Source organism: Colletotrichum gloeosporioides, assembly GCF_011800055.1.
Source record: "Colletotrichum gloeosporioides strain Lc1 chromosome Unknown consensus_62, whole genome shotgun sequence".
In the NCBI taxonomy this organism is placed as follows: Eukaryota; Fungi; Ascomycota; class Sordariomycetes; order Glomerellales; family Glomerellaceae; genus Colletotrichum; species Colletotrichum gloeosporioides.
The window spans coordinates 18,999-41,495 of record NW_025544707.1 but is presented as its reverse complement, the minus strand read 5'-3'; the positions used below and the strand labels follow the sequence as shown (position 1 = coordinate 41,495).

Sequence of the window (22,497 nt, the reverse complement as noted above, 5' to 3'; positions counted from 1 at the left end):
AAAGGAGCATTATTTGTAGTGTTCAATTTGCCAGCAGCTGGTCATTCTGCCTGGACGTTGCTGATCTTGGTTTGTGCTGAATGTGACGATGTCACCAATATTGATGTCTTGCTGCATAAAAAGCGATACGTGTCTAGCGATTAGCCTTCCTTGTATCCGAATTATATGTGATGCTACTGCATGCTGCTGCATGATGTGGATGCCAACCGATCGACAGGGACGCAAATAAGGTGGAAAATAAGCTGTTCAGGGGGTCAATATGCAAGATCTTAGTCCACATTCAGTCCACAGTGTTGAACACTGTCGTAGCGTCGGCGGGGAACCTGGGGACCTGATGTGGGGGGGGGGGTAACGGCCGATGTCGGCAGGCTTCTGAATAGCTTCAACAGGAACCCTTCTCCTGTGAATAATTTGGACGATGATCTGTGGCATGAATTTTCAGACTTTGATATTTTATAAGATATTCTTCAACCACAACTAATCTCTTGGCGGGGGTACTATTTGGGCTGAATGAGACGATTACATGTATGGAGATAGACAAGGACTCCGCACATGAGTGTTCGCATTTGTTACTGGCACTTAGGCGAATCAATTAATTATTGTCGAAGTAATTGTGTCGTTTGAATACAAAAACTAAAGAACCGAATAGAATCGAGAATGTGCAGAAGACATCCAGTAACTTATCCTATCTACTACTGGATAGCGCCAGAATGTTTAGTGACCGCAATCTTTACCAATCTCACTACGTTCAACTTTTCAATTTACCAAAAGGAAAAAAAGAAGTTGCACATCATATGGAATACTTTTGGTTAGCTACATCCTGCAAGTCTATATATTAGCGTCATTCACTATTCGATGGGATATCTCCAAGAAGTTTGGACTTTACGTGGACTATGTAGAAAGCATGTCGCATTATCGCATACTCAAGCAGGGGGCTTTCACGGGTTGACCACCGAAGAATCGACTACACCTTTTTCTCAGGCTGCCCCTCTGTTGTAATCAATCAAGGTCCACCCAGAAACGCAGCATTTTGAAAGCTCAGCTTGATCAATATTGCAAAACAATGACTAACTAGTAGGGTACTTTGTACACATGAATCGCTCTAAACCCAGACCATCCCTCCCTTTCCGGAAGACCAATCTGTTGATGCACCTTGGTATAAATGCCCCATCCAAACACCCAAACCACAACCACTCAAACCATCTTAAATGAGAAGCCCGCCAACGACACCGGCAACAGCCATACCGAAGCTGAGCAGTCCCAACCTAACATCCCCGCGCGCCTCAATACCGGCACTCGGGCTCGAGGTCCTCGAAGCCGACGCCGATCCACTCGCCGCAGTGCCCGACACCGCCGACGTCCCGCTTGCGCTCGTGCCGGAACCCCCAGAGCTGCTCGGGCTGCCCGTCGCCGCAGGCCCAAGGGTACCGCCCCCAGTCGACGCCGGCGCCACGTTCTTCTCCGCCTTGGCCGCAGCCTCCTTATACGCGTCCACGGTCCTGCCGCCGCTGCTCGGCGCGTTGATCACGCCGACCATGCCGCCCTGGCAGTGCTGCGCCGTCGCGCAGTAGAACCACTTCGGGGAGGCGTCCTCGACCTTGACGGAGAACACGTCGGCGCCCTCGCCCGAGGAGACGGGGACGGGGCCGGAGAAGAAGCCGGTCGCGGTGCCGTTGGAGAGCGGCTCGCAGGGCTTGTCGAAGGAGGACTGCGCGACGGAGTGCGCCTTGGGGTAGAAGTGGAACTCGACGGTGTCGCCGACGGCGGCTTTGACGTCGTTGGGGGAGAAGGTGAGGCCGCCGTCGCCGACTTTGACGACGTGAACCGTGCCGGAGGCGGAGGAGGAAGAGGAGGCGGCGGCGGCGGAGGCGGTTGTGGTCATGGAGGAGGAGTCGGCGGCGTCGTCGCTGCCGTAGCCGTACTGGGCCATTGCGACGGCGGGCAGGAGGGCGAGGAGGGTTTGTGCGTGCATTTTGGATGTGTGAGAGAGGTCAACTCTGTATTATGTTGGTGTTTGGGTATTTGGGTGTGTGAGAGAGGAGAATATGTTTGTGCTGATGATGGAATGCCAAGTCTGGGTTTGACAGGAAGATGACAGTCTTCTTATACAACTCACCCGACATCAACAAGAGACGAGGCAGGTCTCGTGGCGGTCTCCCTGTAACGTCTAACGCTACCCCCAAAGCCACATACCCCAGGCAACATCGTTTTCTCCAGAAGCCCAGGTTCAGGTGTAGCTCTGCCGCAGCCGAGAAAGACAGCCCCCATCTCGGCACGAGAATGCCGCCAGTCGCGTGGCGGCCTCACGACAGCGCCATCCGGAGAAGACGGAAAGGGAGGTCTCGGTCTCCTCAGCCGAGCCCTGTCCTACCCTCAGCGAACTAGCGCGGCAACGATGAGCTAGCCCCGAAAAAGAAGCACAATCTCCAGCAGCAGCAAAAGAAACAGAGGTCGACTTCGCCTCGCGGAAAGGTCTGTTTCCATAGAGTGAGTGGCCCCGGGGGATCTGACATCCGAGGTTTACGTGGTAGCAACCCACTCTAAGCCATGCCACCCACCAACGACCTGCAGGCCAAGCTTTTTTGGTTTCTTCGGACGGATGCCAAATTGAGGGGTCAAAGACACACTCACACACTACCTGAGCGTTGGGACGAAGCTAAATGCGGTGCCACACCATGTTTGGCTACCTACCTTACCCCATGCTGACATGGGTCCAAGCTGTGGGAGCTACACACCAAATTCCCGTTACCAAGGCAGGGGAGACGTCCTCAGCCATGGCGTTTGGGACCAGGTCGACGACATCCACGCGATGCACTGGACTGGAGTCGTGTCTCGCTGGCGGGGTCAAGACGGCCAAACACAGCCGCGGCCATGGTGCCGTCGTCCCGCGCCAATGTTCGGATCATGTTTCGAAAATCAATCCCGGCTAAGCGCCAGGGGGAGGGAACTAGGGGGCCCAATTGGTCTCCGTGTAAACATGGAGCTGAATGGGTACTCTGACCATCCGTATGTCCTTCGAATGGCATTGTAGCCAAATTCCCCCATAAGCAGCCACAATGATCCCTCCGTCACCATTCAACTTCATCACTCTCCATAGGCGGCCACAAATCATCTCCTCCAATCTCAGCAGAAACAAGGCCCAAAACCCGTTCATCCCAAGGCAAAACAGGGGCGACAGCACACTACTGTTTTGGCGAGTTTCCTCTTCGTGCCGAGTGTTCCTGGTGAGGAACGACACCATGTGGAGAGGGAATGCCGGGGAACCGCTGGACGCCACTAAACTTTAAAACGTCTCGAGATGCAGGTTCTGGGGCCTGGACAGGGGTGGTTGGCGGCTAGGTACCTAGAGGATGGTCGCGACCCGTCTGCGCCTCAGAGTCAGCTTCTCTTCGTACTGGATTGTCATTACTGTTCCCCATCTTGAATGGTGCCAACATCCCAAAAAGTCTCCACGCGCCCCAGTCTCAGTTGGGGAGGTCAAAAGAAGGTCGTTTCCAACATGTAAAAATAAGGTTGCCCCCTTCACCATTCCAGGAAAAAAGGCCACCCAAGCCCCAGCTCGGTTAACCCTGTCTCCGCAGCTGTTGCAACTTGCACCACAGCCCTCCTCGCGTAGGACCCGAGCCGGCATCCGGGACAACTCACGAAGATGAACTGCCCAACTGGTGAAGCTGGTGACCTTGGCGGTCGTGGGGTCGGCTGAAACAATCTGCCCGGAGCCGATTTGCGGACGGGACTCGACGGACAATCACCACTGCGTCCAGTCGGCTCCCGGCGGCGGACTCACGGATGCTTTTTTCGGTCAATGAAATTGTGCAAATTTTCGCTGGTACTGGTAATGGTTTGCTATGCTCTCAGATCCAATCTGACAAACAATGACTGATGGTCCAACGCCAATGGATCCTGACTCGCAGCTGATTACCCGAGACCCAAATCCCCCATAGAAACAAAAACGGAATTGCTTTCGTGACAGACGTGATGTGACGTGACGGCCCTAAACATTTTACACAGACAGTAGATAAAAACAGAGCGCATGGATCACGCGACGTGTCCCATCAGGTGAACGCTCATCACTCCTCATCGCTCGAACTCGAGGACGCGGATGCATTTCCTTCGCCGCCCGCCTTCTTGTCCTTCTTGCTCTTCTTTCCCTTCTTCTTCTTCTTCGTCTTGCTTTCGCTCTGCTCCGGCTCAGCGACGTCGATCAAGGTGGATGCCTGGCTGGGCTCAACCTCTCCACCGGAAGACAAGGCCTTCGTCATGTCGACCAGCAGCTTCTTTAGCTCCTCGACCTCACCGCGCAGCTTCTGCACCTCGGTAATGGTCGGGTCCGCCTCCAGGTTCGTCTTGGCGCTGATGCAAAGCTTGTTCCAGCCGTCGGCCTCAAAGTCGACCTGGTCCATCATCTGCTCCCACTCCTCGATCGTATCGTCGTCCTCCTCGCCGCGGGCGCGGTTGCTGCGGATCTCGCCCGCCATCTTCGTCTCGTGCCACGCGGCGATGAGCAGCACGGGCGAGTAGATGATGCCCATGATGATGTCGCTCATGCGCTCGAACTTGGACTTCTCCATCCACCAGAAGAGGCAGATGACCAGCATCTCGAGCAGGTTGAAGGGCGGGATGTACACGTTCTCGTCGGGCGCGCGGACGAATTGCATTGTCTTCTGCGCAAAGAGCGCGAGGTACTCGTCGTTGGCGTTGCCGTAGATGTCCTCGTACGCCGAGTTGTACAGGGCGATGAGGATGTTGAGCAGGACGACCTGGGACGGGTTAGCATGCGGGCAGAAAAACACCCGGAAATGCACTCACCATGATGATGAACGTAAAGCAGTAGTACAGAATGATTCCAAACGGCGGCGAGAACTTGTCGAATCCGTCAAAGTCAGGGCTCTGCATTACGGCATTCGCCATGGCCTGCAGGATGAAGAGGATATCATCCGCGACCCAATCGTCAGCAAAGTCCAAGCCGATAAAGGCCTGGAGGAAACCAATAACCAACACGATCAGCAGGGCAAAGAAGATGATTGACTCCTTCATCATGACCTTGAGCACCACGAGCATGGCGCCGAAGAAGCGGAAGCTGTCGAGGTACAGCAGCAGCCGAGACCAGATCATGGGTGCACTAAACGCCAAGAAGTTGTAGCTCATCTTGCTGTAGAACTCGCGCGTGTCGTCGCCCTGCTGATGGGTAAGGCCAATGATGCGGAGAATGAAGGACAGAGTAATGAAGCTGTAGAGGACGCTGTTGAAGGCGTTCCAGAAGCCCAGGATGTGGTAGCCCGCCTTCCAGAACTTGGTAACCTCTTCGCAGATGAAGCCGAGGGTGAAGATGTACAACAGGACTTCGGCCGTGTCAAAGACACCAGTCGGGTTGACGGAGTTGATGACGGCGGTGTAGAGACCGATGTACACGAAGGAGATGATGACTTGGGTGGCGTTCTGGTACATGGGCGCGCGAATGCGGTCGGGATCCATGTGGACGAAGAAGCTCGTGTTGTCCTTGTCCTTGTAGTCGATGAAGACGGCCGGGTCGTCTTCATCCTGTACAAGCCAGCCTTTCCAGAGGTAGGAGATGCACTTTTGGTATCCCGACGAGCCAATTACCCTCACGGCATGAAGGTCGACGGCCTTCTCGACGACGTTGGCGGGCGGGGTGGCTTCGCCGTCGACGATGATGGAGTATCGGCGGAGCAGGACGGAATGCATGAGGTACTCGAAGTCGTCTTCGGTTTCGATGCTGCCATCACGTGATCAGTACAATGTCGTCAATCCTAAGAGATGGTGGACTTACATCTGCTTGGCCACCACTTCACAGGCGACGGCTCGGACCCTGTGCATGTCGGCGTCCCAGAGCTCGACGAGGGCCTGGTGCTTGAACCATCTCTTGCAAACCACCAGGCAAAACACGACGCAGGAGCGGTAGTGGGAGCCACCAGCCTCCTTGGCGGCCTTGATGACCTTCGTAGTGATGATCTTGCTGTGTGCCTTTGTGATTTCCTCCTCGTCGAGTTCGCACGGAACAGCAAGCTCAATCAGGTGGCGCAGCTTGAGGGCCACCTTTGTGACTTCGGCGGCAGGGATCGCGGACTGGATGTTCTCGTTGCGGTATTGCGGCAGAACTAGATCACGGAAGAGAACCTCTTGTTAGCAATCCAGATCTTCCGAAGGGAATTGAGGTGGCATGAGGGCTGTCATCGGAGGTGGGAGAGCATGGGACGACGGAGAAGGGATGAACACGTACGGCGTCTGCGGTCATCGCGAATCCAGTCGGCGTGGAAATCGTGATGGTGTCTGGGATGCTTGTCCCAGCCCATCAGGCGGGAAAACCAGCTGGACCGAGCCATGACGAGTGCTCCGAGCGGTTATCTCTTCGTGTGTTGTCGTTCGATCGTATCGTCCGCAATTGCCGTCGTCGAGTCTGTCGGAGCCGATTATCGCGAGTAGCCACAATGGGGTGCTCAATTGACGGCGTCAGACGTCGAAACACCAATATCAGACCTGAAGAAAAAGTCTGGACGAAGAGAGCAGAGCACCGGGAGAAGTTGGCGTCGTGCGCGTCGTGGTGGCTGTCGCATCGTTTTTCCTTGTTTTGCCGCGGGCGCTCAGGAGGCCGGAGCTTAAGCTGCTGCTCGCTGAAGGTGACGTCGACCGACAGCGGGGGCATTGAAGCGCACGACCGGGGATACGTATCTCTCTATCAGAATCTCACTATCTTTGTAGGCAACAACCATAATCAGAGACAAGCACCCGCCCTTGGCGCTAACATTCTTTCGGGAGCACCCCACAACGCCTCGGCCAAAAACTTGGCTGCCACGCTTCTGGCGCCGTTCCTCACACCATCACGTCCAAGACAGACGTCGCCGGCGAGATGCTGTTGGTTGGGAAGGTTACACACAAACTCAGAAATCCAGCCATAGACTCCATTCCACGTTCTTGGCACTTTCGGGTTGAATCTCGTGGTTGATTCGCCCACCCCAAACTCATGATTGCCTCCCATCTTTCGATGATCCCGTATGTCTGTCTGTTGTGTCCAAAGATGTCTATTATTCCCGGCCGTTGATCGAAACACGCTGCTCCTATCTATCTTTAGCGCCCAATAACCAACCCACTCTATCCCAAACCGCCATTTCCGACCTTGTCCTCACTTCCTCAACGTCTCCTTGTAAACACTCAACGTCATGTTCGCAACGTGCTGTATCGTCTCCGGCGCAGTCGGGAGGTGATGGCCCCCCGGGAACCTCAGAATCCTCCGCGTGCTCTTCTCCGAGCACTGCTCATACAGCTGCTCGCTCGCCGGCTCGTACGGGTCCTCCAGCCCGACCACGTGCACCGTCGGCGCCGTGATCTTCTCCTCGTGCGGCACGAACGGCGGGAACGTGCCGCAGATGAACAGCGCAAACGGCTTCGCCTCCGGCCCCAGGAAATCGTCGTCCCCGCGCTGGTGCTCGAGCAGCAGGCTCGAGATGGCGCGGCAGCCCTGCGAGAACCCGACGAACCCGGCGAAGGGGCCGTTCTCCTTGATGTACGTCTTGAGGAACCCCACGGCGGCGTCCTTCTGCGCCTGGAACTCGTCCGCGGGCGTCGCGGGGTCGTCGCTGACCCAGCGCCGGTAGGGGCCGCACCCCTCGAACACGGGCAGCACGCCGGGCCCCGGCGCCGAGTCCATGGGCGCGTCGATGTACACGAAGTCGAAGCGGGCGTCGAGGATGCGCTGCAGTCTGATGAGCTGGATCTGGAAGATCTGGGCGGAGGTGCCCCCGCCGTGGAGGCACAGGAGTCTCGGCTTTTGAGACATTTCTGGCAGATGGGTGGATTTCGCGGATTCCCGAGTTGGAATATGTCTGGCTTTTCTTTGGTGATGAAGCGAGTGAGTGACACGTGAATTTGGCGTCGAGGGAGTGACAGATGGATGTGTGAGGTGAGATCTGATCGTGAAGGTTTGCGATACGTGTGCAACTCAATATCGGAGTGAGATTTGGAAAAGTGGGGGCCTTCGGTATGCCTCACCGTTGTTAAACCTCCGATGCCTGCCCCGTTACATAAGCCACGTCAGCGATGGGATGAGACTGACTCGTTGCAGTCAACGACACGTGAGAACAATATGGAAGGTAAGTGGTTGCGAAGCGGTGAAGAAGGCATTGAGGATGAAGGGCAAACCCGATTTTCAAGGGGCGGGGCATTCATTTGTGAAAAAAAGACTCACGAGTCACCTCATATCCATCAACTAAAATGAGGCAAGGTGAGATGAGAGGAAGCAAGATGGTTTCAATATTACAGCTTAAATCGTCACTCTAAATGACTATTTCGCAATACGGTGCAGACTCATCTCATCCCCCGCCCGGACGCGAGAAAACTTAACACGAATATTCCGCGCATCAGTCTCCATCTCCTTCACTGTCATCAACCTCTCCCCAGAAGCAACAACCTGCCCAGACCCTGCAAACTGGTTCCTATAAAAAATCAAAGGCAGAATACTGCTTTTCCAAACAGCTTCCTCGTCTCTCGACCGCCAACTCCTCGCGATCATCAAACCCAGCAATACCGCCTCCAGCCCAAGAAGCACAGCCGGAAAGGCGAGCCACCCCTTATCAATGACCATAAACACAACATACTGAAGCGCCTGGCCCTCGACCTCAGACATCGAGCCCTCCTGCCTCCCCAGGCCGCGCCGGAGCTGATTCGTCACCGCTGTAGCAATATCGGCGAAATGCTCAGAAACGAGTTCAACCGTCGCGTTGCCCTGATACCATAGCTCAGAGAGCCAGAAGTTGTTCTTACACCAGAGGTTCCCGTCCTGGAACGCGCTAAAGGTGCAAGTCTCGTTGAACGCGTCGCTCAGAAACGACGACAGTCCATCGGCGAAGGTCGGGGCGACGCTGTATATGCAGTCCGCGGCGTCGGGCGCCCAGAACGTAGTGATGTTGAGGCTGCCGGTCTCAGCTTCGGCGGTGTAGTTCCGCCCGTTGATTACGCAGGGCGTGCGGGAGGCTAGATAGCTGCCGTTCTTGACCCACTGATGCCCGATGCCGTCGTACAATGGGTCGTGGTACATGGCAACTTCGGAAATGAGCTTCTCCTTGAGCTGGGTTCTCTGGACGACCCCCGAGTAGCTACGCAAGCAGAGGTACAAGGAGCAGGAGAGTGCCATGCGAGTATGGACGAACGGGGCGCCGTATCTATCGGCGATGGGGCTCTGGGTAGTCAGGACGGTGATGTTGGATAACCCCTGCTTCGCCAGAGATATAGCTCGCTCAGACATGACGCTATTAGCCCAGGATAGATCTCCCGAGCCAAACACCATACTCGTCGCTGTCCGACCCGTAGAGAAATTCATCCCGTTCGGCAAGGCTATCGAACTATTGCTCTCGGCCACGCTGATGAGGGGTGTGACATCCGTACAGACAGAGCAAAGACCAGCGGACTCGTGTGTGATCTCGCCAAGCCCAACCACCGGCGCGCCAGACTCAAGCCCCATGAAAGTGCAATTCCCAGTCGGACAAGTAGGCGAAACTTCAGAATCCACACCGCGGGGATTCTGTATAGCCGTCTGCAGCGCAATCCTCATCCCAGGCCTCATAACCCTCTCAGTAGCTCTCGACCCATCCTCCTTGTCGCGGTAAATCGCCTCGAAGAAGTACGAATCGAGATCAACGCCCTGCGCCGTCGGAATACTCGCAACCTCCCCAGGATCAACCACAGCCCTTTCAACCGTCCCGATAGCCTGCTGCACAAACGGCCCAATCGCAAACGACGCCACAACCACAAAGACAGACGTCAACGTCGCCGGGCTCCTCCACTTCACGACCCCGCCCAGCCTCAGCGCTCCAAGCACGTCTCGACTCCCGCTGTCGAAATGCTGCAGATCAATCATTCGCCGCCCGCCGTGTCTATCGGACCAGAACCACGTCCATCGCGCCTGGCATATCATCTCCGCGGCGACGGCGGCGATGCACGCGCGGAAGAGCGTCGAGAGGACGTTAACGAGGGAGTTGAGGGTGATGGGCAGCGTCCAGTTGCGCTGGGGCTTGTTGTCTTGGGAGAGGGTGGTGGCGAAGATGGCGGCGAGGAGGAGGGTGGCTGTGACGAGGAGGGTGACGTCTGGGGCCCATGGCACAAAGACTGATTGTGGTTTTTTGGTTGGTTTAGCTGGAGAGTTTGGCTCGTTGCGGATGGAGAAGTCTTGGAATAACGTCGAGACTCGCGGGGCTTTGCTTTTGAGGTCGTTGCTGGTGACGTAGGCGGCATGAGCTTTGTTGAATCTGAGGTCTTGGTCGCTCTCGTTTTGAGCTTCGCCGGCACTCATCGAAAAGTTTCTGACGAGTGGCTCTTCGAGACTCTGGCTTGCATCTGGTCGTAGTTCCTGGTCCGGCGACGGGGGATCTGAATGGCCTCCAAAGCCAGACTTTCGACGGCACTTGTCAAACATCCCGTGGTATTCTTCTCGGAACCATGTCGAGATCGAGTATTGCAAGGCTTTACTTTCCTGGGGGGTTCGTAGTTTTAGACTCGAAATGGGTTCTTCAATGTGGCAGTTTTCGACAGGGCAAACTTGCTGTGCCGCAACCCCTGAGGATTCTATTTTCTCAACTGCAATCCTTCTGCCTGCAAGCCGATACCACGTCGACAGGGATGCTCGAACCCGGTCGCCAATCCGTAGTGCTTATCCTGTGTTCTTGGCGTGACAGGCATCGGCCGCTAAGATCTTGGACTTGAGATTGGCATGACGCTTGTTTTTTGTGAGGCGGGCGCTGAAGAAAAGGATGGAACAAAACATCGCTCCTGTCACTGCGACCTTTGACTCTCGTTTTCATAAAGATCCGGCTGCTTGCCCAGTGGAATGTTAGCATGGAGGATTCCGAATGGCTCTCTCATTCATTCTAAGTTTGTTGGTGGAAAACTATGATGGGCTGAATGGCCGGGTTGGTGTTTGTTGAATGATGCTGTGATACGTTGGGCCTCACAAACAAGCAACAATGTTTATACCGCGATGTTGTCATGATCTTTCGCATTATTACCATCCCATTTGCTGCGACCCCCTGTCCCATTCAATCCCATCTCATGGCACGAAATCTCCTAACCCCCTCATGCTTCACCACCGGCATCCAACTTCTCGCATGGCCTCCTTGCCCTTCCGCGACCGCTTCACCTCTCGCTGGATCATCTCAGCAACAACAACAGCATCCAGCTCCGTAACGTCAACGACGAACCCGTCCCGCTTCACCTCATGAAAGTAGTCAACCACGTCAAAGTCAAATAGCTTCAACGTGCGGTAGCATCGCAGAACAAATGCATTCTTCAGCACCTTCCTCTGCACGCTTGACTCTGGCCAACACCGACCTGGATCGGTGATCCGGCGGATGTTCTCAGCTTCGCTGCACATCACCGTGACAGGCAAGAACGGCCGGTTAGCCTTGTGCGCGGCCTCGAGGTATTCGATGGGGTTGTCTGTACGCTCGATCGAATCGGTGGTCTGGAAGTCGGTGAATATGATTGTCTTGTGTCGCATGTGTGGGGCAAGAACGTAGGACCGCAATGTCTCTTTTCGGTTGCTGGCGCCTTCCTTCCAAGCTTGTGAATGCCGGCGGGGAAGGGCCACGTTGTCGATCCGTCGATGGTTTTGAATGTAGATGGCGCGGTGGTTTCCAATGAGATGACGGAGTTCGATGGCGATTTCGAGCTTTCCGGTGCCTGGGAAGCCGTTGATCCAAATAACCGGAGCTGGTGGTGGCTTTGTGTTCTTTTGCTTGGATTTGGGCGCCCTGCCGTTGAAGGGAAGAATTGACTCAATTTCGTCGTCGGCAGAATCTGAGCTGGCTGAAGAGGCAAGTCCTGGGGTGGCTGACATTGTGCTCTGGACCTTCAGGTCGTGGCGGGAGAATTCTTCAATGGCGAGTAACTTTCGTGTTTGATTTGGTTGATAAATGAGAGACTTGAACAAAACAGATTTTTGATAGGTAAATGATCTTTTGGTATTTTGGTGAGGTTGAAGGTCTGTGGGCGGTTTTCTTCTTGTGGCGGCGAGGGAATCTGAAGTTTGCTTTTGTACAACAAAACTCACCTCAGTTGATTGAGATTTAATTCGGAGCGGAACCCAAATAAAGCAAAAGATGAAGAAGTGAGGTCGTAGAAAAGAATGCGATGGATTTATCTGAGTTCAGGCCAAGAACGGAAGGGGCTTCAGGGTTGAACTTGCCGTAAGAAATATCAGACGAGACGGTTTAGATACACAAGTTCTGAACTAGATGAGTAACGATTCACACGAATACTAGATTACTCGCTTGACGTCATTGGTGTTCAATCCTGCTCAACCATATCCTTACGATTCATGAAATAGTTGTTCATGATAGTCTCCTCAACGGCCCGCATATCAACGCCTTCAGTTTTCTTGTCCAGTCTTTTCCGGCTCTCCGACAGTTGCAGTGCAATGTCCTTCCACGTGAGTTGCTTGCCCCCAAGTCCCATCTCCTTCGCGCCATCGATCCCTTTCACAACCGAAATAGGCAACAACTTGCCGGCTTCCTTCCTCACTACTCCGCCCACAATCACCGTCTCGACATCTCTCTCGCTCGAGTGCAAGACAATCGCAGCAACGGGATCCACTTCGGCAGCCGGGAACATGGATGTGCTGGAGGTGTCGAAGACCACAAGGTCTGCTTTGGCGCCGACCTTGATCTGTCCGACCTCGCCAGCCATGCCAATGGCACGAGCGCCTCCAATCGTGCCCACGTTGAATATTTGCTCAGCCGTAGGGCCGACGTGGCGACTCCATTTGCCCTGCTTGCGAAGTTCTTCTTGGCGCTCGGTGCGCGCATATTGTAGCCCCAAACGCATCTGGCTGGGCATATAGCTGCTCCCCCAAGTGTGGCAATCAACTCCCAGGCTAGAATTTGCTTCAAATTCAGGACGTAGAGCGAGTGGTGGCCATCCCATCTGGAGCTCCGTGTTGGGAGTTGCCGAGATCCAGACATTGTTCTTGGTAATCAGTTCCGCATCGCCGTCCTTCGGGAAGTTGGCGTGCGAAAGCAGAACATCGGGGCCGAGGAGGCCATGGTTGTTGAGAAGCTGCGCCACCGATGGCCCATTCCCGAAGGCGAGGCCGGCGGCCGCGTGGGATGTGATGACCTTGGCCTTTGCCGCCCTAAGCTCCGAATAAAGCTTCTTCATTGCATCTCCTGGTTGATAAACATTATCGACGACGAAACCAATTTGAACTCTTTCGTCGCCGTATGGCCCCTTGGATGCCAGGGCTTTCCAGTCTTGAAGCACGCTCGGTGAGGTGTAATCGTCCTGCACTGTAAAGGGGCTCCAACTGGAAACGGTGCGAGGAACGGAATAACAGTAGACCGTTCGAAGGCCAGAAGCAATAAGGGCTTGAATCATTGTCGGAGCTGTGACAGTCAGCCCATGCCTGGCGTCAACCGTGGAAATGAAAACCTACGAAATTCAGGACCCATGTTCAAGCTTGAGTGGTCCACTACTGTGGTGGTGCCGCCATCAATGGCTTCGAGAGCACCAGCAAGCTCACCCCAGAAGGCGTCCTCAGGCTCATAAAATGCACCTGCATAATTACCAGGAGGAAGATACTCGATCAGTGTGTGGTTCACATGGCGTCCCTTGAGTTGAGTTTGCCAGACGTGGTGGTGAGTGCTGATGAAGCCCGGTGAAATAACTTTCCCGTCGCAGTCGATGACCCTGACTTCGCTGCTTGCCTGGATGTTCTCTTCAATCTTGGCGATCCTGTTCCCTTCAATCAGGAGGTCCAATCGCTGAGGGGTAACTTTGCCATCATCTGCATGCACAAGAAGCAGACCGTTCTTGAGCAGCGTCTTCGAAGTAGGAGCCATGGTGTACAGCAGATGTGATTTCACAACACTAGCTTGCTTCAACAGAGTCAATGTTGCCGGACAGGTATGCTGATTTGATTATGTATTCATCGCCGTTGGAGACCAACCCCTCGCCGCGAATATTTCTTCCCTTCTAACTTTTCTTCTTTGTAGTTTACCGCCTAGAGGTGCACCTTATTAACTACTATATAACTCTCACGGGGAAATATTTAAGGGCTAGGATAGCCTAGGCTTTATAGAGAAACCTCTATAGCTACCTATAGGGGTATATAAAGAGAGTATAAATTACTAGGGGGTAGGTATCTCTTTCTTTATATTATTATAACCTATTATTCCTTTAATATTAAGATATTATTACTATACTATATTAATACTATCTATTATTATTACTTTAAAAGTAGTAATAACTTCTTTATAATTATTTAAAATAACTAAGATAAAGTATATAGATTTTTATATATATAACTTAATTCCTTAATATAAAACTTAATAATATATTAAATATATTACTACTTTCTATTAATATACTTTAATAAGATAATATATTTTTAAATTAAAGTATAGAGATATTTTAAGTAAATTAAAACGAAATTTAAGATAAATAAGTTATATAATATTAATTAAATTAAGTATCTTATATTATTAAAGTATAGTACTTTATTAAAGGAACTTAAGGATATATATATAATTACTATAACGTAGTAGTAGTTAATAGGGTAGTTAGATATATAGGGGGTAGTTAGAGTAGGGGGGTCCTCTTATATATCCCTAGTTATATAAGTATTCACAAAAGAATTCTTCACAAAACGCCCCTCGCCGCGAAAGTCAAAAGCGACCGGCGCTTATGGTGGCTTAAGTCTATGCCTCCTTGACGTAAAGCTGATTAAGCTTGAATTTAATGAAGTTTAACGCGGCCAAGCTATGACCCATGCGGTGGAGTCTCGCGTGAATCGACACGATCCCTTAAACGCGAGTCCCGAAGTCTAGGTATGGTGACATTTATCCCACTGCTGCCGCTCATTCGGACCGCCCCGGAGGCCGAGAATGCGGGGTAAAGTGGGCACCGAGAATTGCGACACCTCCGGCCGGACGGCGATATCGCTAGTGGACCTCCGGAGTGGCGTTACGACGATAATTGGTTTTTCCCCCTCGACATCTGAGACATGAGTTTACTTACCACTGAGAATCAAGACCGTAGGCCTTGACATATGCAAGTTCATTGAATAGGCCTAAGGCGATGCAGTCGGGTGTCATAGATCCGAGCTTTCAGTCAGGTTTTCAGCCTGGGATCATTAGCAAGCCGAACACACTTTGCGACTTACCCAAGGCTTTGCATTCATTTTCCATTTTTGGTGTGGCCTCGCAGAGAAACAACTCCATGCCGAATTCTGCCCAAATGTCCAATGAACTTCCTATGCCTTAGCTACTAGGTCTCACCAGACACAACTGCTTACTTGACAGATCAGGATGAAGTGTCTTCGAATGGGAATGACTAGGTGGTCATGCAGTGCATGTCTCACGTCATGATCGCATGATAACCAGCGTGTATTCGACATATATATCAGGTATGTGTGGTGAAAGTATTGTCAATATTGGAGCCGCAAGACAAGATCAGGGAAGACTGTCAAAATTCAATTTGTCAACATTTCATGAAAAATCATAAGCAGACATTGAGATCAATGCATGTTCAATTCAATGAACCGGTGTTTAAACAAAACAGCCAATGATGTGTTCTAAATACAGGTTGTGTGATACAAAGGATTAAGAATTGAATTCATATGTGCAGTCTGGTATCTCTTCTAACGTGCCCTGAATAAGGTGTGTAAAAGTCAAAGGGCTTGGGGTCTAGGTTTTACCTATTACTAATACAGATGATGAACATTAACAAGAATTAAAAGCTAGGGGAGTTCTGTTGCTTTGTTGTTGCGAATCAATGCAAGCGCTGCAAGTGCTGGGTTCAGACATTACTGCTGTGGTCCACGTGTTTCAGGTGCGTCGTTCTGTTTTGCAAAAGCATATCGCCAAAAGGGAACGGCGAAGGGGTTATGCCAGCTTGAAGCCGGTTCTGCGGAGGTTCTGGAACACGCCCTCAGGGTCGTATTGCTCAGCAACCTCGCTCATGAAGTCGAAGTTCTTGTATCCGTGGGTGGCGAGGGGGTCTTGGTCACCCCAGGCGTAGTTGGTGTACTTCCAGTCCTTGTAGAGACCGAGGTCCTTGGCATAGTTGTCGATCTCCATGCGGAACTTGAAGATGTACGGAAGGAGGATTTCCTGGTTGGCCTCTGTGTCGACAGTCAAGGCGATGAGCCACATGAGAGTGGGGCCGTCGGCGACGACATCCTCGAGGCCGAGAACGTTGCCACCGGACTGGGCGCTGTGCTGGACAATTGACTGTGTGACGGGCTGGAACTGGATGAGGGTATTGAAGTCGGAGTCGGGGGCGGCGGCCTTCATCTTAGGCGAGTACTCCTTGAGCTTGTCGTCGATAAACTTGAGCATGCGGATGTCGTGAGCCGTCTGACCAACGAACCAGTTGGCGCTGCAATTCGGTTAGTTGTGTCCAAATAATGGGCGATTGTTTCACATACTAGAGACCAAGCGGTGTCGGGCCAGTGAATTGGGGGACCAGATCAGAAACGGCGCCAACGGACGCAGTGGTAGAGATATTGGGAATAGCAAAGTATTCGCTGAAGGCAGGGGCTTCGGGGTTGGCGTCAACATTGCTGAGAATGGAGCGGAGGGTGTAGCCAGTCTTGTCGTAGTACAGCGCAACGATGTTCTGGCTAGCGAGATCCTCGTCCATGTGGTTCGCGAAGTTCATGTAAGCATCGAAAACAGCGTCTCTCTTGGTTTGGTTGTAGGTGAAGAATCCACCCCACATCTGGGTCGACTCAACGACACCTAAAAAGTTGTCAACATTGGGGTTCGGGCAGTTGAAATTCAAGGGCTGGAGGACATACGTTGATCAATTCTGGTAACGAAACCGAAGTTGCCAGAGCCTCCCTTCTGTGCCTTCCACAGGTCGGCGTTCTCGTGCTCATTGGCGTTGACAATAGTACCGTCGGCCAACACGATTTCGAAGTTGGTGACCTGGTCACATGAGAAGCCGCGAGAGTTGGTGTGGAAGGAGTACTGGTAATCGTGATGTTAGTGATGGGGCTGCCAAGACATCTTGTTCATCTACTTACACCACCGCCTGTGACGAAGCCACCAACGCCGACGACTGATGCTCTGCCTCCAACAGCAGTTACACCATAGGGATCAAGAGCCTTGTAGACCTCACCCCAGTTGGACCCGGGGCATATTGAGGCTACCTTGCTGTCTGCGTCGTACGTCGTGGCGTTCATGTAGCCGAAGTCAATCGTGACACCGCTATTGACGCCGTTGGAGCCCTTCCAGGCAGAGTGAGCGCCGCTGCGGATACCGAAGGGGCACTCATGTTTTGAGATGATCTTGGCAATCGCTGAGACATCTTGTGTCCCCTCGGGAAGAACCATACACCAGGCCTCCTGCGCAGCGTTGGCAGAGTAATAAGACTTCAAGCGTGCGTCGTAAACAGCACTGTCTTTGCCAAACACCTTGCCTTTGAGGTTCTCATCTGAAGCCAGGGCAGTACACTGAACGCGATGTTAGGAATGATCATCGCTTGGCGAGGGGAGGTTTGCAACGTACACATGAGCATTGGGGGCCACGACTCTTCGCAGACAACGCTGAGCCAGCCAATGCCAGGAGGGCCAAGCCTGATGTTGAGAACTTCATGACTGCAGAGTTTGCGCACGACCTCCCGCAGTTCCACGACGATCTCTCTTGAAGAATTGAGAGTTTGGGAGAGGGCCACAAATGAGAGGGCGATACCTGGCTACACACGTGCTGTTTGTCCGGGGGTAGTCAAATCAAAGCGAGAAAAAGAACGGAAAAGCAAAAGGAAGAATGAGGAAGAATCGCCTTGGATGATATCTGTGCTGTTACATTCCATTTCTGCAGGCAAATCTTGAGGTCCGTGTATCCGCACTTTTAAGTGGCCTAGGGGGCCGGATCAGCATAAGGCGATCTAATTTCCATCGGGGGAGACTAAGTGGGAATCACCATTCGCCCACAAACCGGAGACGGGGCTGAGCGGACGAGAATGCGAATTTGGAAGGTGGACGGGCCGAGGGAAATATATCTTGAGAGGTCTGCATTGGTTACGAAGGGATGCTATGTCTTCGGAATAAAACATAGTTTCTACCGCCATGATTGTTTTTCCTCTTGACGTTGTTTTCCCGTCAACAAACAAAACTCTATTCAGGGACGATGTGAACTTTGACGTCGCAACCGGTTGTCTCCAACGACGGAGTGCAACCTGACATCTATCTTCTTCAACATCCCAGATGAACAATGCCACCCTCTCCAGCAGAGATTATGGGTCTTTCATTACCGAGAGGGTTTAGCATCAACTTCTTTCTCCTATCGGCGTCCTCGGCAAGGTCTGGGGCGGGAAGGGAGGAGATGCGCACTGCAACTTAGTCTGGCGCCATTTTGTTAGCCGCATGATCCCAGATGCACTCAATCGTTCATACCGGCGTTGCCTTTCTTCCTCCAGTTAAAATCAAAGACGCCTCCCCGGATCCACCTCCGGCAGCCAACTCCTGAAATGCGAATGTCATTCTGTCAACTTCCCTGACTGTTCGTCCGAGATTTTACCTTCAACGCCTTCCTTTGCAAGGTTTGGCTGGTTCGAGTTTCAGCACACCGAAGACCCTGCGTAAAAGGAGAGAGAACATGATTCGGTCACCGAGCATCATTTCTGCCCAGTCATCTTGTTTTGGGGGCAGGCTTGCACGACACCGCCTGCGGAGGGGTAATAGCCGCCGCCGAGGTCGTTTGAGTCATGTTGAACTTTCTGAGACTTTTCTACACAGCATATCCATGCAGACTGAGGAGATCATCGGGGCTTTGCAGACCGCCCAAAACCGCTCAGAGGAAAGTGATCGGCGCGTAGAAGAAATTTTGTCCAAGAGATCCTTTCTTGCACAAATCACCTTCACTGAGTTGATCCCTTCAAGCTGAAGTCTTAAAATATCGTGACTGAGGCTCACCGCTGGCTTGCATGACGTTGTGAGGTGCCGCCATTAGCTAGCCTATGCCAGGTGGGATTGATCAACGATTGTCCCAAGGTCCTGCAGCCTTAGAAGGCCCGGCATACGAGATGTGCGGTAGGGGTGGACAGACCCTGAATCTTGGCCAGATCGCTCGGCACCGGCGGCAGAGCGAACGCAGTGACCGTGAGATGTCCACCTGCCTATCAATGATGAGCTATTAACATCTTGTGAAGGCCTCTTCGTACGCTATCCGACATGGGGCCTTTCCGAGGCTCTTCTCGAAGATGCAACTCTGAGCTAACGTCACATCAGCCAAGACCTCTCGGATTTGGGCTTTGGGGAGGACGACTCTCGGTCCTTTTGCTAGGGGCCAAAAGTGCTCTCCGTATCCACATCCCCGGCCTCTGCCAGCCCGCATGTCGGATGACCGCCATCCCGGCTGGCACCCGACCCCGTTTGGCTGGGGCTCCCAGCTCGGCTGCAGAAAACCTCAGCCGAACTTTATTGCTAGGTTGGATCGACTTCTTCAACAGGACGATTTCTGCTGATCAACCAAAAAGCCAAGGCGCCCCTATCGCGGATAACCACGATCACAGCTTAAGATATTGAAGGCGCATAACCGCTACTCTCCGGCGAGCCTAAGCTGCCGCCCCAGCCAAGTTCTTCGCCGGGGTCTTCTTCGGTAATCGTCGAGCGGGGTCCTGCAAAGAGCATTGCTGGCGGCTGAATCGTCGCAACATCTGTGTCCCTGGCCCTCTGGAGACCCCGAAATATCACACTCCAGATTTCCATAGTAATAAGATATTCGTAGAACAGTGCACAAGGCGGGGAGTTGATCCCTTTGATTTACTCACAGGATTCACTCGGCATCGCCATGTGGCCTGTTCGTCTTATCCATTCTCGAGTGGGAGCGTGCTCGCAGAACGTAATTTCGCAGAATAGAGGTGCGGGCTTTCGGGGATGGACCCTGGTTCTATTCTGGGCCAAGAGACGCGAGATCGCCTGCCCAACGAATTGCTCAAACTCTGTCAGAATTCAGGCTAGACATATAAACAAAACCCAAACCTTTTGTTGGCTTTGGCTCCTCGTCGTCGATGATCGTTTGCTGTGTCGCCAAAGATGTCGAACCACACGCAATTCCCAACGGCTGACATGCCGGCGTCCGTAATCCCTCCTCCGCCGGGAGTGACGGTCGATTTCGACCATCCGCGCCAGCAAAAGGTGCTCGAGCATTACCTCATCTTTGGGATCGGCGGCACGATTGCGTTCATCGCCCTCTGTCAGAGGTTTTACACCAAGATCTTCTTGTCGAAGGGTCTGCAAATCGATGATGGTACGTCTTAGCCCTGACCTTTTGTACTGACGAGCATTGCTAATTTGAGTTTCTTGCAGCTTTCATGTTTCTTGGTTGGGTATGTGATCGTCGGGAGCTCGGGGCTCGCGCTGTTTTCTTCGGCCGAAAGACGATGATCTAACTCACCGTTCACAGGTCGCTTCTGTTGTCACGCAGGCCATGCTAGTTGGTAAGTGTTGCCACAGTCTCAATTTGCTGCGATATGATGACTGACGTGTATTCAGCCTCAATAGCTGAAGGCGGCATGTGTGCACACGCTTGGGAAATGCCCCTTTCCCGATTTGTAAAATACTCCATCGTATGTGCCGACCACCGCCAAGAGCCCCAACTGTAGCAAACAAAGCTAACTCGAGGAAGGATGTGTATGTCACTGCGCCGGTGTACATGCTCTGCAACGGCTTCACGAAGCTGTCGCTGCTTACCTTCTATCTTCATTTGTCGCCGCAAAGATGGTTCCGAATTTGCGTGTGGATCGGCATCGTCGTTGTGTCCTTGTACTCGGGATGCATCACATTATTGATGCTGTTCCACTGCAACCCAGTCCGCAAGGCTTTTGACTTCACCATCAATGACGGAAAGTGTTTGGACGTGGCTGTGCTTTACATTGCCACGGCAGTGTCAAATATCGCCACCGACGTGATGTTGTTCATCCTGCCGATGCCAATGATCTTCAATCTCCGCATGAAAATTGCACAAAAGATTGGCGCTATGCTGATATTCGGCATTGGATCTATGTAAGTGCAACTATATTACCGCTCCTTTGGATGCTGTGCTAATGAACCCAGCACCATCGCAACGTCTATTATCCGTCTCGTCCTTCTGCCCAAGTTGCTGACCAGCACCGACCCATCGTGGGATGCGGCGCCCGCCAATATCTGGACGTAAGGCGCACCTTCTGATTCGCTTCCAGTTTCGCCAGAACTAATTAGGGTTGATAGCTTCATCGAGGGCAACCTTTTCGTCATTTGTGGCTCGATGCCGACATTGCGAAAGTTCTTCAAGCACTTTGCACCCAAGCTCATGGGAACTTCAACGAACCCATCGTCGTACGGTGCGGTATACCACGCATCTTACGCCAACCAACAATCACACAACACAAAGAGTCGAGCAAGATCTCAGTACCAACAATTTTCAGATCAGAACGAGATGCATACATTCCATTCGGATCACAAGCGGGGCATGGACGACGACTCCGCATTTACCTCAGTTGTGGTCGCGGGAGGCGGAAGAGAGAGCGCAGACGACATGAGCGACAAGGCGATATTACAGACGAAGACGGTTACGATTCAGCGAGATTAATGGGATGACGATGTGGATGGCCGGGTAATGGTTCGTGTCAATGCATGCGGAATGGAGTTTAGGACGGGGTTCGGTCAAAGCGTCATATCTTGGGGGCTGACATCAAAAAAGAATAATGGAGTAATGGATAACTGTCTAAATTCTAAAGAAGGCATTCTTTCTGCATTGAGCCGCAATTCTTTGCGGGCTGGAATATTTCGCTCTGACTCGGTGATCGGTGAAGCCACTGGCTCATGATTCGTATGTGGCGGGACAATCCAAGGGAGCAATCCGGCTGCTAATCTTTTCTCCCAAGCGCTTCATGCTCAGCTTCTACACTTAAACTCACCCGACTGAGATGCGAACTGCAATCAGTGCAATGACATGCTCAGCCGCACATTCAATGATTGATTGATCCGCATGAGGTTTTCGTCACGGGTCGCTCCGCTGCCTCGGGCGATTTGTTAGCGATGCCGAGCTTATATCCGAGCGACTTCTTAACTGAAAAAAAGTTCGGAATACACAGTCAACATTGGTCCTTAGAATAGTCAAGGAATCAAAGCCAACACCGGCTGCCGTGTTGCCGGATATGAGCGATATAGAGAGGAAAAAAGGAGGGCGGTGGCCGTAGCTCCAGAGGACGTATCCGCTCGTCTATTTGAGTTTGATTAGCGCCCGGGCCTAGCTCGTAGAATGAACCTTGTCAACTCGCAACTCGCAGTGAGATAACAGCGGCAGTTTTCCCGTGACGTCTGAAACAAGGAAGACCGTTGCGATTCATGGGTCCTTACGGAACAAACCGAGGGGACCCCTCGCAGCTTGGAAGATTCTTCTTCAGCATATAGGCGAGCATTCCTCGCTCTTGGACGCGATTCAATGACCGAGCAGAGCAGGAACTCTTCCAATCTCTCTCTCCTGAAACCATCACGATGGAAAGGGC

General features: G+C 52.6%; 8 protein-coding genes across 8 annotated transcripts; 1 reads left to right on the top strand and 7 right to left on the bottom strand.

The window, feature by feature from the left end:
* Positions 1-1,204: 1,204 nt before the first annotated feature.
* GCG54_00014285 (putative GPI-anchored cupredoxin) lies at positions 1,205-1,972 on the bottom strand (the record flags this gene model as incomplete). The annotated part of the gene is made up of 1 exon (XM_045414124.1): positions 1,205-1,972. One exon carries the CDS (start codon positions 1,970-1,972, stop codon positions 1,205-1,207), a length of 768 nt encoding a protein of 255 aa, XP_045261738.1.
* A 2,098-nt stretch (positions 1,973-4,070) lies between these two features.
* Positions 4,071-6,344, bottom strand: GCG54_00014284 (Calcium channel YVC1; the record flags this gene model as incomplete). The annotated part of the gene is made up of 4 exons (XM_045414123.1): positions 4,071-4,760; positions 4,810-5,737; positions 5,792-6,140; positions 6,242-6,344. The coding sequence occupies 4 exons, from the start codon at positions 6,342-6,344 to the stop codon at positions 4,071-4,073; spliced, it is 2,070 nt and encodes a 689-aa protein (XP_045261737.1).
* Positions 6,345-7,141: 797 nt separating this feature from the next.
* On the bottom strand, positions 7,142-7,795 carry GCG54_00014283 (Esterase FUS5; the record flags this gene model as incomplete). Its single annotated transcript, XM_045414122.1, has 1 exon — positions 7,142-7,795. One exon carries the CDS (start codon positions 7,793-7,795, stop codon positions 7,142-7,144), a length of 654 nt encoding a protein of 217 aa, XP_045261736.1.
* A 504-nt stretch (positions 7,796-8,299) lies between these two features.
* GCG54_00014282 (uncharacterized protein) lies at positions 8,300-10,426 on the bottom strand (the record flags this gene model as incomplete). Its single annotated transcript, XM_045414121.1, has 1 exon — positions 8,300-10,426. The coding sequence occupies one exon, from the start codon at positions 10,424-10,426 to the stop codon at positions 8,300-8,302; it is 2,127 nt and encodes a 708-aa protein (XP_045261735.1).
* Positions 10,427-11,089: 663 nt separating this feature from the next.
* On the bottom strand, positions 11,090-11,845 carry GCG54_00014281 (uncharacterized protein; the record flags this gene model as incomplete). The annotated part of the gene is made up of 1 exon (XM_045414120.1): positions 11,090-11,845. One exon carries the CDS (start codon positions 11,843-11,845, stop codon positions 11,090-11,092), a length of 756 nt encoding a protein of 251 aa, XP_045261734.1.
* A 449-nt stretch (positions 11,846-12,294) lies between these two features.
* Positions 12,295-13,844, bottom strand: GCG54_00014280 (5-methylthioadenosine/S-adenosylhomocysteine deaminase; the record flags this gene model as incomplete). Its single annotated transcript, XM_045414119.1, has 2 exons — positions 12,295-13,388; positions 13,439-13,844. 2 exons carry the CDS (start codon positions 13,842-13,844, stop codon positions 12,295-12,297), a joined length of 1,500 nt encoding a protein of 499 aa, XP_045261733.1.
* Positions 13,845-15,887: 2,043 nt separating this feature from the next.
* GCG54_00014279 (FAD-dependent monooxygenase yanF) lies at positions 15,888-17,603 on the bottom strand (the record flags this gene model as incomplete). The annotated part of the gene is made up of 5 exons (XM_045414118.1): positions 15,888-16,383; positions 16,433-16,745; positions 16,805-16,976; positions 17,033-17,461; positions 17,517-17,603. 5 exons carry the CDS (start codon positions 17,601-17,603, stop codon positions 15,888-15,890), a joined length of 1,497 nt encoding a protein of 498 aa, XP_045261732.1.
* A 2,441-nt stretch (positions 17,604-20,044) lies between these two features.
* Positions 20,045-21,578, top strand: GCG54_00014278 (uncharacterized protein; the record flags this gene model as incomplete). The annotated part of the gene is made up of 7 exons (XM_045414117.1): positions 20,045-20,258; positions 20,318-20,337; positions 20,415-20,448; positions 20,504-20,577; positions 20,637-21,013; positions 21,065-21,160; positions 21,218-21,578. The coding sequence occupies 7 exons, from the start codon at positions 20,045-20,047 to the stop codon at positions 21,576-21,578; spliced, it is 1,176 nt and encodes a 391-aa protein (XP_045261731.1).
* Between the last annotated feature and the right edge of the window lie 919 nt (positions 21,579-22,497).